Raw genomic sequence first — 17,785 nt, 5'->3', positions numbered from 1 at the left:
TATCACGCTGAGTAAACATGAGCTGACGTGACTGACACATTATAATGGGTTAAGGAGCTCGTTACACATATATTTTAACAAAGCAAACGTCTTTCAAGCGTGACGTTCAAGTTGGTTTCCTTTTCCGTTGGTGAAACGTCCGTTGCGTAAATTTACTGAAATAATTCACTTGAAAGTAATTATTGCAGTTCTGTAATATACCCTCTTTATAATTTCAAGATATTTTACTTATCTTAAACACTTAAAGTGGTATTAGGTACAGTTTATTTAAAAAAAAAATTGTAATAGAAAAAAAAAATATATTAAATACATTGAAAGATTTTTTTCTTACCGTTATCTAGTTAAATACAATTTATTTAAATGAAATAATTATTCGTACATAATTAAAACTGAAAGTAAAATTTTACTTTCTTACTTAAAAAAGTTTCGTTTAGATTTATATGAAGCTTTTTTTACAAGTCCTTTCGTGAATCAATACCTTGATTTTCAAGCATTTGTATATTTAATTATTTACGTAGGTGTTTTGTGGCGTGCAAAAACCTTATGAGTGACACACCTCACTCTAGGTATTTGTAAAATACAAGTTATATAAGCATTAGATTAAAGTACATACATAATTACATGCTTATATAATATTTTTTGTATTATTATATTATGTAACTATATTTAAGGAATAGGCGGAGAGCCCTGTGTCCAGCAGTGAACGAGGTCAGGTTGATGATGATAATGATGATTTAAGAAAATAAAAAACAATTAAGAGTTTATTTAATTAATGTTAATTAATGAGAGATGTTAATAATGATTTAATTAATATATTATCTATGTTTGTTACCGATATTATTTTTAAAATGTCGTTTATTATCATAAAAATAAAGTAATAAATATAACATACCTAGTATAGCTTACAGTATTGGAATAATATATATTCTATACTATTTTCTTGACGCAACAATATAAATAATTTATATTCTATGCAATGTGAATAAGTTATTAATTTTAATAGCTATTTATACATGTTTGACTATATGTTTTTTAAATTTACTTAGGTAAAATGTAGATACGTTCAGCCCATTATTTTATATAGGTACAAGTTTCAGATACATTTTTTTCAGCTTCACGCTTCATCCCGCATACAGCAGGATAGGAAGAGGGAATCTAGCGTTAAGACATTTTTCCCATTTTCCGCCGAATTTTCCAGGCCTTGCGTGTTGAGTTGCTTGTTGTTGCGCTTTGCCTTATTACCACAGCAAAGAAGTGAAAATATTAATAAATAATAATTCATTTTCTTAATGGATTGAACCCAAAACGGTCATGTTTACAGTGACATGTTTGTGCCACTGCGCCATGATGGCCTCAGTGTTTCACATTGATGATGTTAATAAAAAAAACTATAATAGCACAAAAGTGAATAAGTTAAATGAAAAAAATAATAATAATAATAGTATAATGAAATACATGAATATCCATGTACATAAAATGACTAATTAAATGGTAGTTGAACATTTGTGTCAACAATGCTTGTGTGCAAATTTAAATAACAAATAAGTAATTCATGATTTAATTTGTTCTTAAAGAAAATTATGCTCGTTTACTGTGCTGGCTATGGAAAAATATTTTAAAAGTTATCTATCCTTATAACATCATTTGTTACCCGACTACGGCGAAGCAAATAGAAGGGTTATGATTTTGACCGGTATGTTAAGTATGATCATATAAATATTTTATTTCTTCATGTGAGGATCGAACCCACAACCAGTCGCGTTTACAGTCACACACTGCGCCTAATTAGACATAATCATAGAACAACGTAAGTATTAGTAATTATTGTAATACAAGTTTTTCCCATATACGGGAAATCCTTTATGAACATGTCATTAGTCAAACTAATAGTTTTCTAGAAAACGTAATTTAGTATATGATTTTAAGTTTCTTTCGATTTCCTAGTATTTTTTAGTAACTGAAGAAGATGACTTTATATATTAGTATTACATTAAATTCTTTAACTTTACTGAACTATATTACATTAATTTCTACCTCTTACAGCAAATATTTTTAACATTATTTAAATCAAGTTAAGTTAAGTTTAAACAGTTCTCAAGTACAGCAACTAACAATATTTTATTAGGGTATTAAACCTAGATGGTATCGTGGTTTAAGCGTATTTATATAGACGACTACCACTTGACCCCTGTGGACGTCAAGGTCTTGGTATTTAACACATTCAGGGCTTTAATTAACTTTACGGCATTCCTTATACCAGCAGTTCTAATTCCATAAGATGTCCACCGATGGCTGATGGTGGAGTTAGATAAGTATTTCATTATATAAATGAGGGTTGCATTTATTTATTTTATAAATTAGTAAAATTCTTAATATGTGATATTTTTATTAAATTAATTTAAAATCACGTGCTAAGACACTCTGTTACCCATTTTCTGCCAAATTCCGGAGGCATTACGTGTTGAGTGGCGAAACTCAACGCCGCGCTTCTCACTTCCACCAGAGCGAAGAAATGAAAATATAAATTAATATAAATATTTCATATTTTCTAGTGAGAAAAATGTAATAAATTTTACTGAATATTTTTTTTTAAATATTAGTCAATCCGCAAGTGTACCGATTATTAAAATTTATTACGAAATAGTAACAAAGGTCTTAACAGCTCGTTGGTGGTCAATTAGAGAGTCTACGCTAAAAATTCACATTGACACGTAGAGTCGTGCAGTGTGAAAAACTCGAACACAGGCTACGTCTATATTATTATAGCCAATATCTTCTATCTTGGCAAAGTGCTTGTAGCTATTAAAATACTAATCCGATTTTGATAAAACATTGCTAAGAACTACTACGATGAACAAAATTTTTAATTAAAAAATATGTATGTATTTTCTTGTATGTATATGTATTTTCTTGCAAATTCCATTTAAGAAATAAAAATAGAATTTACTTTACGAATGTCCGTCAGTATATTTAGCTGATTTAAGTTTCGTTTTTTAACTTCACTATGTCCCGCACACTTCATGGTACGCCATGGAGTCCTTGTGTTTAAACACTACGTCTTGTCTCCATGACTATTACTACAATATTATTGAATTAACAAATTTATATTATTCTTTATCAAAGAACCAGAAGGACACATAAAAATAGTTCAGTTAATATTTCTTGTATGAAAAGTAAAATATATTTTTTACGAAGTCACCTTAACCGTTTCTTGAGTATAAATAGAGGCCATCATTTACGTAATTGTTATGAAAATTAGTTCACGCTCGAATACTATTCAGGGATTACATTTGATATTATGGTAATATTCAAAGTAGCAAATTATGTTAAAGAAACTATTTTCACCGCCGTTCACGTCACCATAAACGAAACGTGAAAAATATTATTTACTATCTTTATTATTTTTCAAATATCTGTGGCAATATTCAGAACTTATTTATTAATATAAAATTATTAATGATAATCATCTTCATTTACTTAGCTACAACTTGCCGCGCCAAGGTAGTTTTAATATTTGAAAAATCTAAGTTGCTTTTTAGTGTCGGGGTCAAACTTGTTTAAAAAATTCAAAATATTTTTATTAACACCAGAGCCCAGTCGTAAGGCATTTAACACGGAATGCCCCCAGAATTTGGAAAGTGGGGAATGAATCCTAGATTCTCTTACCTTGTTATGTGCGGGATACAGAGTGATAAAAAAATGTAAACACGTCATCACAGACACGTACGTTCACAATTATACATGTAATTTATACATGGATATGTTTATTTCGATGCAAGTTTTAATTTTCATAACGTTACACAATTTTTTACATACATATTTAATGTGCTCATACATGTATAATAGCTTGAAATTAAAATGAACGCCCGCCTATTATTATGAAATAAGCATTTATTACTTAAATAGTAAACAAATTTGTTTGTGTTTCCAATTAGGTAATATAATGTGCGCTCACTACTTATCTTTTGCCCCATCGATGCTATGGTAATAAGCTATTTAAAATAACGATTTTTAATTCGATAAAGCTGATTTTCTTATGTAGAGACCCTCTCTCTTTGAAATTTAGTAAAGCATTAGAAAAAAATATAAGGAAAATATAATTATAGTGAGAAGTTAATTAACACGCGGCCAGTAAATTTTGTACGACATGCAACGTCTTAGTAATAATCGATAGTTCTGGAAAACTTGTATCCGGCGTTCTCTGAAAACCTTGCAAATGATATTACTAAATTACATATGTAATTTATTTTGAGTTTCACGACGCATCCCTCCGTTAGGAAGAAAGAGAGAGTGAGAGAGAGAGAGTGTTAAGGCACTCCGTTGAGTGTTATAAAATAACAACGTTCAAATTTTAAAATAGTATAACAATATTAAAATATAACGTAGGCCATAGTAAAAGCAATGATTATTATCAATGCAAATAAGTGCACGCGAAGAATAATTTCAAAACATTGCATCCGTTAGTCTATGAAAAAAAATCACGATAACTGCTTCACGGTCCAGTGAGCGGGTATTTCGACAATAGGAAATTTCGAATTTTTTTCACTTCTCAACGAAACGTCGCACAACTTTACACGAACAAGGTTGCGCGTACAAAATGTATGCAGCCTCGAGTGCTGGCAACCGAGGGCTATGTACGGGGCTATAAATAATTACTACATTTTTTTACTTTATATAAATGTAGGTCGCATATTCGCTTCTCGTGTCAGCTGATTACCTAATTTTACTTTGTTTTTTTATAGTAGTCTTACCTTAATATACATTCTCAGTTTATTTTAATGGCAGGTTGACGTCACTGGTTGCTATTTGATTCTTAATTTAGATAACATAAATGCAGTTCAATTTAAAAGAGTTTAAGAGCTATAAAAATACGAGACTTAACGTAAAAATAAAACTACTTTGCACAACAGTTAAGTTAACTTTCTACTTGTTGGAAAATATAATTCTTAGTAAGAATATAATGGTAGCAGTCGAGGTGTCACAAGCGTGCGACAGTAAGCGCGACGATTGTGGATTCGATTCTCACTCTAGGGAATGAAATATTAAAAAAACTAAATATTTTCATTTCCTCGTTCTGATAAGAGGTAAAGCGCGGCGTTAAGCTCCGCCAATCAACACTCAATTCTTCTAGAATGTGCCGGAAAATGGGAAACAGAAGTGTCATAACATTAGGTTCCTTCTGCCTACCTTACACAGCGTAAAAAAAGACAGAAATAAAAGTAAGTATTTTCTGGAACATAATGAAGACTTGTTATGAACTATCACGTAGAGAAAGTGATGTTAATAAGAGCAAAGTCACAGGGCACAGAGGCCGCGTCTCACATAACTACTAAAATATTTAAGTGCTTGTAAGTAAACTAGAACACTTTTAGTAACCACTTTTCTTATTTTTTAGGTTCCCACTGTATCCGTTTTATTGAACACAGCAAGCAGAGGTAGGCAGAGAGAACATAGGAACCTAGTGTTACGACACTCCGTTATTCACTTTCCGCCGTATTCTTTATAATTGTTGAGACATTGTTTATTGGCGGAACTCTACACTACGCTTCATTTCGTTACCAGAGCGAGAAAATGAAACTATTAAATATTTCACTTCCCTAAGTGGGATCGAACCCCCAACCGACGCGTTTACTGTGACACGCTGCACCATAGCGGCTTCTATATTCTATTTATTAAATCAAATCTAAATAGAACCACATACCTACTCTACATATGCTAATATAAGCAAGTAAAGACTTGTCTAGAAGGACGAAATCCACAATGAAGCGTTTAGCTTTGAATTTTATATGAACAATTTAAACCATCAACTACCAAGGCAGCTCCTTGGACTCGTACCAAGCCTAGACGATAAACAAAGTAAATAGTGGAGGTAAATTGCACATACTGGAAGCAAATAGAATAAGACAATGTCACAGATTGTTATTTTAATAATGTAGTTATTTCACAACTTGTATGGAGTCATCAGTTCTGAATGCTGAGTTACTCTTGAGTTCGTAGAGTTTTGTGTGTATGTATGTATGTACGTATATAGGTATATGAAACTTCTTTCACTGATTATAGAGTATATTTTATTAATCTGAAATAAAAGAAGTTTTAAATATATATTTATTTTGAGATTTGTAATTAACAATTTTGGCCAGGACCCCATTGAATGATCTGTTATCAATTACTAGAACTTTTATAAATACAATAATTACCTGTTTTTATTAATACTGCAACGAATCTACGTAACTTACTTAAATACTTACTTTTTGTTCTCATCTTATTTATTTTACAAAATATTGTATAATAGGTTTAGAAAAAGCGGACGATGACAAAAGGTACGGAAACCTAAAACGTAGGTACCGTCAGAAAACTTAAAGGAAATCAGGAAAATTATAATAATATCTGCTTACCTTAAGGAAAATTAATGTATAAATAAAATAACATTATTATAAATGCCAGTCAGTCAGAGAGGCCAGAAGTGGCGCAGGGGCACAAGCACTCGATGAAATAAAATATTAAATATTTCATTTCTTTTCTCTGGTGACGAGGTAAAGCGCAGCGATGAGTTCCGCCTCTCAACACGCGCCTCCAGAAATCTGCAGAAAATGAGGAATGGTGTGTCTAAGAGTGCGATCAGGATTCGGAGGAATTTTCACAAAATTTTCATATTTTCGACTTCATATTTTTGTCAATCAAGTTATAAATTTTAATAAATAAATAAAAAAGACAATAATATAAAATAAGCGCGGAAATAAATTTTCACGGCCTACAGGCTTCAATACAACTTATCTAATATCCATATTGTGCGTAAACAGCATACAGACAACATAACAACTCCATTTACTTTATTGAAACATAAACAATGTTAATATTGAGGCCAGTCGTGGCGCAGGGGCTCAAGTAAACGCGACTGGTTGTGGGTTCGATCCCCACTCGAGAAAAAAAAATTATTTATTTAAATTTATATTTTCATCGCCCTGGTGTCGAGGCTTTGTGTTTCGCTATTCAAAACGCAATGCCTCCAGAATTTGGCGAAAAGTGGGGAACGGAGTGTCTTAACTCTAGGTTCCCTATGCCTATCCTGCTGTATGCGGGATACAGCGTGTAGCTGACTTTAACAACGTTAACAACTATAATCTTCTTCTTCTTCATAGCATTAATCCCGGCTATTACCAGGGTCTGCCTTCCTACTCAACCTACTCCACTTTGCACGATCTTTTGCGTCCTCGGTGGTTAGACCATTGGCTCTCATGTCCTGCATCACGACATCCAACCAGCGCTTCCTTGGGCGTCCGGGAGGTCGCGCCCCAAGAACTGCTATAGCAAGGCACATGCGTCCGACGTAGTTCTTAGGCCGGCGCGTAACGTGGCCAAACCATCTCAAGCGACGCTCTTGGAGCTTATCCGCTACGTCACGGACCCCAAGACTGTCTCGAATGAATGTGTTGCGTATGCGGTCAGACCGCGTTATGCCGCACATCCACCTCAGCATCTTCATTTCCGTGACGTGAAGCTCCTGAGTGTGCCGAGATAGTGCTGGTCAACATTTGCTGCCGTATAAAAGAACCGGTCGGACGATGCTCTTGTATATCAGCCCCTTGAGCTCGGGCGGTATTCTGCGGTCGCAGACCACACCAGTGACCTCCCGCCATTTGGCCCAGGCAGCGCTTATCCGGTCATAGACATCGTGATCGATGCCTCCAGACTCGTGCATAACGGATCTAAGGTACCTGAACTTCTCCGACTTAACGGCTGGCTCAGGACCTATAAGGATGGTGCTCGAGTCCCGGCTCCCGCAGGCCATGTACTCTGTCTTCGACATATTTAGTTTAAGACCGCCGTTCTCAAGCGTACCCTTCCAGAGGTTCACTTTACGCTTCAGCGTCAGTCGGTTCTCGGCAGTGAGTGCTATGTCATCGGCATACATTATCAGCCATGGAGGCTGGTCCTGGATGTGAGCCGAGACAGTATCGAGCACTACATTGAAAAAGAACTAAGAGCCGAGCCTTGGTGAACCCCTGTAGGGAACATTACTTATTCTAAATTAATATTATTACATTTACTAAAATCATCCGCACGCAGCGCATTGGAACAATTCAAACCTGTTCCGAGTTTTTTTGCTATGCGTGTCGTAGGCTGCTGGCTAGCATCGCCACGTTTAAAGAGTCGGCTAGAATCGCTTGCGACAATCACTTGTGTATCCATTGCTCTCTTAGCTTGCATTCAATTCTCAACCTTAACTTCTTGCTATTGCGTGCTAGTTTAGCTTGTATTTTCTATTGGTATTTATTTAAATTTCTTTATTTCCTTCTGTGATCATTTTCTCTTCACGTATCTGTGAGTTAAATAAATTTGGACAATTTCTCCACAAAATTTGGATTTTTAATTTTACTCATTTAGTGTAAAATAAATAAGATCATATTAAATAGTGGTATCACATCTCCACCGCTATACCCCCACTGTAATCGGGAAGGGTCTAGTGTCGCCAACAGCAGTCCTAACCATAGGAGCGGAATCGTGGTACATGTCTCTGATAATCTCAATATAAGCCTCAGGGATCCCTTTGGATCGCAATGCCCACCAGATACACTGACGAGGCACACAGTCAAAGGCCTTCTGCAGATCTAAAAAGGCCACATGCAGAGCTCTCCTTTTTTCCCTGTATGCCTCCATCAAATGAATCCATACATCCATACTGAGACTTAGAGATAGTACACTCTCGGCGGAGCCTGAGGTCGATCATGCGCACGAAGAGCTTCATGGTATGACTCATAAGGTATGACTCACCATTCTTACAGACTGGATGAAGATATAAGAGTGGCGGCTCGAGGATCCGGGGTCGCGTACCCGTATGCCCACACACAAATATCGGACAGATATTAGTCAGGACATTTTCTTGATACGATTGTTAACTGATAACAACGTTAATATAAATAATAAATAAAATCGCATTTTTATTATATCTGTCGCCAATAAAATAATTTATTATTATTAAGAAATATGGTAACATTACACTGAAAGACAGCTCATTTTCTAGAAACATAAATGAAACAATGTAACTCCAATATTTCAATATTATATTACCCAGTGAGTCGTGACAGGCAAAGAAATTAAAACATAATTAAATATAAATAGTGATATTTATTTATTATTTACGAGGCGAGAGCATTGTGCAGTTTAGTACAATGAGATAAACAGGTTAGATGTTGACTGTAAATATGCAGTTAACTATGTGGCTTAACGACGCCATTAAAAAAAGTTCAATAAACGTAAGAAAACTTTTGCGATACATATATATATTTATTTGTAATAATAATGTAATTTATTTTTTCTTTGTATAAAACTCTTTAAATATATTTGTGGCCATAATGTACTTTTACTGTATAGTGCATGAGTGACTGGTAAATAGTATGAAGAGAGGAATATATTAGATACTTAATTTCCTCTAGATCAAACTCATAACCTATCGCGTTTATATTCACGACTGACCTTACTTTTACAAACAGTGGTATAAAATTGAAGATTCCAATTAGATTTAAAGGAAAATAATTATAACAAAAGTATAGACTAAACAAAGATATGTAGTAATAGGGTGATCCGATTCAATTTGATTCGAACTTTCTGTTCGTTGTAGATAGGTAGACTGCACACTAGATTCCCTCTGCCTATCCTGCTCTGTGCGGGATAGAGCGTGAAACTGAGAAAAAAAAAGAAATAATATCACTTTGCTCTATAAGCACAAAGCGCGTTATTAATTAGAATAGTGACATGGTAGATTGATGGTAGACAAGATTTCCCCACGTGCCAATAAAACTAAGATTTGTAACGGCGCTTCTTTGATGGCTTCGAATACTTTAAACTTAGAACTTTCTAAACAATTGTTGTTATCGTTTGTAATAACATTTCTCTAGCAAGATTTTTGGATTTTTTTTTTCGTTCAAGATAATCATTTATCATTTCTTATTCAATTATTTTTTGATAATTTGACGTAAAAGCATATGGTATATCACTGCACATGGCCATGTCATTAATTGTTGTTTTACCAAAAATTAAATTTCTTAAATAAACTGTGATAAAAATACCTACTAAAGAAACTAACTAATTAAATAAATATTTTATTTTACTAATTTATTTTGCTACTACAAATAAAAAAACAAAATTTAAAAGTATATAATTTATCTTATACATTTAGTAGTTAGGCCTGTTATTGATACGGCTCATTGCTAGTGACGGCCCCTTTGTCAAGCAACTACAATAGAGGATTTAATTAATTATATTATGGTAAACATATTACGGAAATACCGAAGCCAGTCCTGGAGGAAGCACACCATTAATGTGTGTCTGTAAGTGCGACAGGTTGTAGGTTCGATTCCCACTCGAGGAAATGAAATATTTTCATTTCTTTGATTTGGTATCGAGACAAAGTGCAGCGTTAAGTTACCTCCAGAATTCGGCGGAAACTAGTATGCGGAACTAGAAGTCTCAACACTAGGCTCTCTATGCTTATCCTGCTACATGCGGGATACAGCGTGAAGCTGAAAACAAAAATGTTACAGATGTATATAATCGGCAGTGATTCATTGTCAACATTTTTTGTTATAGACATATTTTTGGCATGACATAAAGAATATAACAACAAGTATATTCTAAACGATTGATGAGTAATGAAATACGTAACCTTAGGTGCTAAGAGCAATTTAACGTTCTCGTATTATAGAATATCATTAGAATTGTCAGTTTCACTTAGAGTTATATCTTTTTTATTCGCTTCACGCTGTATCCCACATAAATAGGGCAGGCAGAGGGAACCTAGTGTTAAGTCACTCCGTTCCCCACTTATTGTGGGTCGAGTGGCGGAACTAAACGCCGAGCTTTGTCATTTTCCCAGAGTGAGGAAATTAAATTATTAGCCATGGCGCAGGGGCACAAAGTGTGACTAAACGCGACAGGTTATGAGTTCGATTTCTACTATGAAATGAAATATTTAATATTTCTATTTTATCACATCGCCATAATTCGGCGGAAAATGGGCGTGATAAAGCATGAAACTGATTTTTAATGTTTTATTTAATTCTAGGAAGTAAAAGTGAAAATGTACGATACTGAAATTGTGCTCTCGTAATAACTCACGTTTAATGGCCCTCTTTTGAATACGCATCAAAGTCTGGTCTATCTACAAGTGATTATCAACACGAGCAAAGCTTTAGATTAAATACCTCGTATCACGCACATTGCGTTGTTGAACTAGACCAGTTATTCCCAATGTGGTCTATATCGATCCTGGAGGGTAAGGTAAATAGCAGGTGGTCTATCTAAAACTGAAAAACATGATAAGGGGTCTACGATAGAAAAAAGTATGGGAACCTCTATACTAGACTGTAGACTTATATGTCTCTCTTATAATTGATATATTTATTATACTATATTTTTTCTTCTAGTCGTAGCACAGTGGTAAAAGCGTGTGACTGTAAACACAATAGGTTGTGGGTTCGATTCCCACTCGAAACAATGAAATATAGAATTTCTTCGCTTCGCAGAAAGTGGGGGAAGAGGAGTGTATTAGCATTCAGTTAGCACTTTGAAGCTGATTATATTTTTTAGATAGAAATAAAAATAAGTGTAAACAGACGCGATATTAATATCAGCTAAACCTGTTCTGTAAATATGCATAAGTATGTAGATATTTACTCAGAGACGTCTGCCCATCAGCAAGCTTTCACCATACGTAATTGTGAGTGGCAGCTTCGATAAAAAATTAACTAGAAACTAATATAACAATAATCTTAATAAAAGAACGTTATCAGTTTCGCTTCGTCTCGAGTGGGAACCGAACCCACTACCTGTCGCGCTTACGGTGGCACGCTTGGCCTCTATTTAATTAAATTTTAAAATATATATTTTAAGTAGATATTTTTAAAAACATAAACAAGTATGTAAAATTTTCGTGCCGTAACTTTGAGTAGTTTACCTTATGAAACTAGTTTGCATACTTAGTGTGTGCGATATCTATGACTTCTTTATTTTTATTAAGATTTTTTAAAAATATTACAAAAATATAGGTCTCTTTTATATGATAATATATAACAACTATTATGTTAAGAAAATGTAATTTTAGACCTGCCATATACAGATTAATCTCGGGCTTAAATTCTAGAGTTTTTCCTATATATTATTTGTCAATAATTTATTAGATTCATCGGTTTAGTAAGAATATCAAAACTGAATTATTTTCATAAATGTTAGGATTAAAATGGGTATTTTAATAGGTATTTTACGAAAAAAATGGTATTATATCTTGTCTATAAACAAAAAAAAAACAGCATGTAATTAGAATACAACTAGAGCATGAGGAAGAGTTTTCCTTATTGTTTTTATGGCATCAGTTGGAGGCTGCACTGACATTGTCAATGCTATGTACTATTTAATTATTACGTCCAGAAAAAAATATAAACATGGCATTAATTTGCATATTTTATATATTTTTTATTTATATTCATATATCTAAGCTTGTTTTTTATGTTAAACTAGAATATATAAGAATATCAAGTTCATATAATAGCTATCCGACTTAAAAAAGTCAGGCTGTTAATTTGACTCTATTTTTCTCCGGTTTAATATAAAACAATATTATGAAATTGTTTTAAAACGTAAAAAATAGTAAAATGTATAAACTGTTTTCATCAATAGTACCATTAAATGATAAGAAACGTTTCATATAGTATAATGCAATATAACAAAGACATATTGGGGCCGTCGTGGCGCAGCGGCACAAGTATGACTGTAACGCGACGGTTGTGGGTTCGATTCCCACTCGAGGAAGTGAAATATTTATTTACGTTTATATTTCCATTTCTTCGCTCTAGTGTCGAGGCAAAGTTTTGAGTTCTGCCATTCAACACGCAATGCCTCCAGAATTCGGCGGAAAGTGGGGAACGGAGTGTTTTAACACTAGGCTGCCCCTGCCTACCCTGCTGTTTGCGGGATACAGCGTGAAGATGATTTCTTTTTAACAAAGACATATGATATTAGCTAACTATTCTCAAATTAAAATACATAAACGTATAACGTGACAAACTATTTATTGGTAATATTTTTTGTTTGTAAAATAGTCCGTTGGTACAAGTGTTACGATAACATTGTAAGGATAATGGATTCTTTGTTTTGACTGTTTGTTGAGCGAGAACCTTCTAGAATATCAATGTTTATTTCTATGGAGTCATAAAGCTTATGTCATACTATACCTATCCACAATCAATTACAATGACATTAAAAATCGTGACATTGATACTTATTGCTTGTAAGTAATCATTTAATTTGTATTTTTTATAGAGATTTTTCCTAGTTATATAATTTAATAGTAGTTTATATTTTTAACTTTAATATTTTTGAGTTCAATCGTAGTTGTAAGTGGCATTGTGAGTGGGTTATGGATTTGATTCCCAGTCAGGAAAATAAAATATTTCATATTTTCATGTCTGCCATTCGATTCGTTCGGTTCGTCCAGTTCGGCCACTTAAAACGCAATGCCTCTATGATTCATCGGAAAGTGCAAGGGAACGGAAGACGCACCTTAACATCAGGTTCCCAGGTTCCCTCTGCCTACCCGGCTACTGATAGCGTAAAACTAAGAAAACAAAGAAAAATAAAAACAACTCGTGAATAAAATAGGAAAGTGTGGGTTCAAATCAATATATTCTACTGTGTCTTCACTTCTATATAAATTCACTATATCAACATGAATGAAAAAGAATTCAGAGTAACTTTTTTTTTCCCTAGCCAGTACTGTCCCGTTGTTGAGCAAAGGCCTCCCTCCACTTCTTCCACTCTGGTCTATTTCGCGTTATTGAGTACCAGTCAGGCTTGTAATGGTTCAGCTGGTCTCGCCATCTCCGTTTTGGTCCTCCAATTGTCCTTTTAGAGTTCGGAATCCTGCTAAGAAGCTGGTAGAAGAGTAACTTACCATTAGTTATTATTATTGCTGTTTAATTTTAAATTGTATTGCATATTTGAGCGCAATAAGTAGATTTTTAATTGATATGTGTAATAGCCACTAAAATCTTCAACAACCGTGAAAGAGAGAGGTTACGAGTGATTTCGAGTACAATAACCACCGAATGAGAATTTTATGTTTCTCTATATATAAATATGAATTACGTTATGTTGCACAAAATGTTTCTTTTAAATATTTGTATAGATATAAAAGATAAATGAATATGTATGGATATAAATAGAATTGGATAAAATTGGGAATAAATATGTTTATATTTTGTATTTTTTTCATCTTCACGCTGTATTCCGCGTATAGTCGGGCAGGTAGAGGAAAACTAGTGTTTTAACACTCCGTTCTTCACTATCAGCCGGATTTACAGTCACACGCTTGTGCCACTGCGCCACGATGGCCTTGTATTTTTTCGTTATTAATTATTAACATTATCGACATCTCTGTAAAAAAGTGGATAAAAATATCACCTGTTGCATAAAACGTTGTATAATGTTGAAATATATTTCAGCTTCTACAAATATAAGATCTCTTCTCGTCTCTTAAGAGTGTTGAAACTTGAATAACGGAGTGATTTATCACTTATTACTCTCCACATCGTCATTGTATAAGGCAAGATACAAGAAATGCATATGGTAAATAAATTTAATATGACGATTGACGGTGGAATGTCAGACCTGTCTTGTTTCTTATATTAAATTCCAAGAATGATTAATTAGATTGTAAAATTCATATATCATATATCATAATATATACTTTCTTTACTAACTAGACTACTTTCTACGTTCTTTCTAATCAAGTATAAGAAAAAATATCCTAGAATTATTAAGAAACATCTTTTAAATACAAATATTGTTAGAATACCTATAACATTTTTAACGTAACTGGACTTGAACCTACACCTCTCTGAAATTGCCCAAAAGCTCTGACCAGGCGCACTAAGCAATATGCTCTTTTAAAGAAAAAAAACGCTTAGTGATCAGAGGGCTTCGCTATGTTAAAATTTTTATTATTGGTGATGCCCATGGATGGATATATTTGTTGGTCGGTATATTGGCCAACACGAATTTCAAGTAGGGAGAAAGTTAAGAACAGTGTAAATGAGACAGAGAGAGAGAGAACAGATAAAAACTAACTAAATAAATTTAGATTATAAAAAAAAAAATATAAAAGATATTTGGAAATTCAGTAAGTAATACAGACTTAATGTATACTTATTTACTTAAAACAAAAGCAAATAAAAACTACAAACATTATAATGTGATAAACACGTTTATTTCAAGTTGCGCATTCACAACCGTACATAAGAAACTGGCATTATCAAGTTTAATAGGTATGAGGTCTTTTATACATTTTTATGATATCACTTATCTCTACTTCCATATAAACACTATATAATGATATGGTATAAATAAATAAGATTTTTCATATGAGCGTATCATTAAAATATTAACTAATCATTAGCCATAAATACAGTTTTATAGAAGAATATAAAAATAAGCTTCACGTATCCCGCACGTAGCAGTAGGCAGAGGGATTCAATTGTTAAGACACTCCGTTCTCTATAATTATTAATTGTATTATTACATGCGCATACATCTTAATTTATTAACGGAATGCTTTTATGGAATGTTTACTATTGAGCGAAATCCGGCATTTGGCAACGCGTCCCCGACCTTTCGTTTTACATATAGCGGTACGGGTCGTCTTCAACATGCCTTCAAATGGCGGTGAGGCCACAAGGATGAATTTACAACATAATATTACACTTAAAGCTAAATTATTATAATAATATACAAAGCTATCTACATCGCGTATTATCACTGAAAAGACCGTCTGGTCAAGGTAACTTTTAATTAATATTTGGTAGTTTTACACTGCCCGCTTTAAGCCTTGCAGTGGTTTCAGGGTCATGGTCACCGGAAATAATAAGGATTAAGCAAGCAGGTACGCTAACGCGAGGACCAACAAGGAGGCGGAAATAGTTTTGGACGTTGCAACGTTTTGCGGTGATGGTGTTTGCGTTGGCTTTATATCATCACCATATATGTAACTCTTCATGCCAGTGTATGATCTGAGGATCCTATAATTTACTTCGTCAACAGACACTTGATTTTTAACGAAGTTATACAATCTGTTTACAACAACATAGATGTTGCCGCGGTTATCAAAAGTAAAGCGATCTATCCATTGAATATAATTCGTGTCTCGAGCGATGGTTCGCTGATTGACACGAAAATCGGTGGTCGAATTCCATTCCGCTATGGTCGAGTTGCCAATCAGACCGAAGAAGAGCATTCCCGTCGAGTCCATCTTCATGCCGTCGGTCTGTGACGGTTTCGTTCCGAGATCGACCACGTTCGCGCGGACGGCGAGCTCGTCTCGTGCATGAATTGAATCGTTTCGTAAAACTGAAGCGTTAATAGCGTATAGATGGTAGCTGGCGAGAGGGCAATAGTAGACTGTACGATCGACCTCCCCATCCTCTGTTAGGAACTGTGGTCCGAGTGCGATACCATCTAAATTCACAGGGAGATTCACTGTTGTGCCATTTATGCGGAATAACGCGGCATCAGGTGAGGCCAGCATCGATTTCGAGTCACGCAATTTCCATGATTTCTTATCACTCAGACGAAACACGACAATGCCTGGATCGACTGCGCTGTTGTCGGTTATGTACGCGTAACCACCATCGCGGCTATCGACCACGAGATCATTTAAATATGACGTATTGGGATTCACTGTGTCCGAAGGTAGTGGTATACGATCAATTTTATTTTCACCAGTTTTTAAATCAATTAATACAATAGATGGAGGACATTTAGTACTGGGGTTTTGTGTAAGAGTACCGACACGGCCGTTGTCTAACACCCACATCATCCCGTTGCTGTCAATTTCTATATTTTGCACGAATTGTAGAGCGTCGCAGTTACCAATGGTATTGTCGCTCCAGCTCGGGAACGGCTTCAGCTTTGGTGCGGTTGTATCATTCTGTTGCGCCGGTATATAAGCGAGCGTGGCGGGCACGCCGTCGAGCATTCTTGGTAGAGTCAAAAATATTTTATCTTCATAATAATTGATTCCAGATATGAGAACATTTTGTGGGACGTATCGACTGGCGTTGAGGTAAGTTTCCCGATCTACGGGTGAGTCCCACTCAAAGTCTATAGTGCGCCACTCGTATATGACTCTGAACTGTTCTCTACGTTGCGTCGGCTGCTGGGCCGCCGCGGCGACGGCTGCGGCGAGGAGCACTACAAGTTTCATGATCACGGCAAGCCCGACTGGTGCACGTGCGGCGCGGGCGACGCGGACGGTGCGACTGACGCTCGAGCACCTCGCCGACCACCGTGCGTGACTCGCGGGCTCTGCTTACAGCTTTGCGTGTCAACTCGATACGTCATTGTTATTGGCAGCTGGCAAATTGTGATTAACTTGTTTTAATTCTTTTCACATAAAGATATTTTATCTTAATTTAATAGATTTCATTTGTAATGTAAATGTACGGTGCGTCCCGGAAAGGGTGCACCGGGGTCGCACGTCTCACCCCAGCTAGACGGAGGGTCCGACGGTCTCGCCGTATACCTATAATAATAAATGTAAAACGGCACAGAGAATCGATTTTAATCATATCCAACTGTGTTAACATATGTATTCTGTTAGTTCTGAAGTTCATATTAACACATTTAATATTTTAAAGCGTTATTTCACATTTAGGAAAAAAAATGACTGACATATTAAATGTAACAATGTATTGGTAAAAATGTCAAGTTTTCAAAGTTTGTAAAGCTTTTTTTAACT

At 34.8% G+C, this 17,785-nt stretch overlaps 1 protein-coding gene across 1 annotated transcript; it reads right to left on the bottom strand.

Moving 5' to 3' along the window:
- Window positions 1-15,237: 15,237 nt before the first annotated feature.
- LOC146531495 (protein yellow-like) lies at window positions 15,238-17,329 on the bottom strand. The gene has a single exon (XM_085198234.1). It carries the CDS (start codon window positions 17,249-17,251, stop codon window positions 15,920-15,922), a length of 1,332 nt encoding a protein of 443 aa, XP_085054360.1. The 5' UTR covers window positions 17,252-17,329; the 3' UTR covers window positions 15,238-15,919.
- Between the last annotated feature and the right edge of the window lie 456 nt (window positions 17,330-17,785).

This window comes from Heliconius melpomene, chromosome 15, assembly GCF_056956725.1.
Source record: "Heliconius melpomene rosina isolate 202511_hmr_F chromosome 15, ASM5695672v1, whole genome shotgun sequence".
In the NCBI taxonomy this organism is placed as follows: domain Eukaryota; kingdom Metazoa; phylum Arthropoda; class Insecta; order Lepidoptera; family Nymphalidae; genus Heliconius; species Heliconius melpomene.
This window is presented reverse-complemented; position numbering and strand designations above follow the sequence as displayed.

Coding starts and splice junctions, on each gene's coding strand:
- LOC146531495 (XM_085198234.1), bottom strand. CDS start 17,251: ATGAAACTTGTAGTGCTCCTCGCCGCAGCCGTCGCCGCGGCGGCCCAG.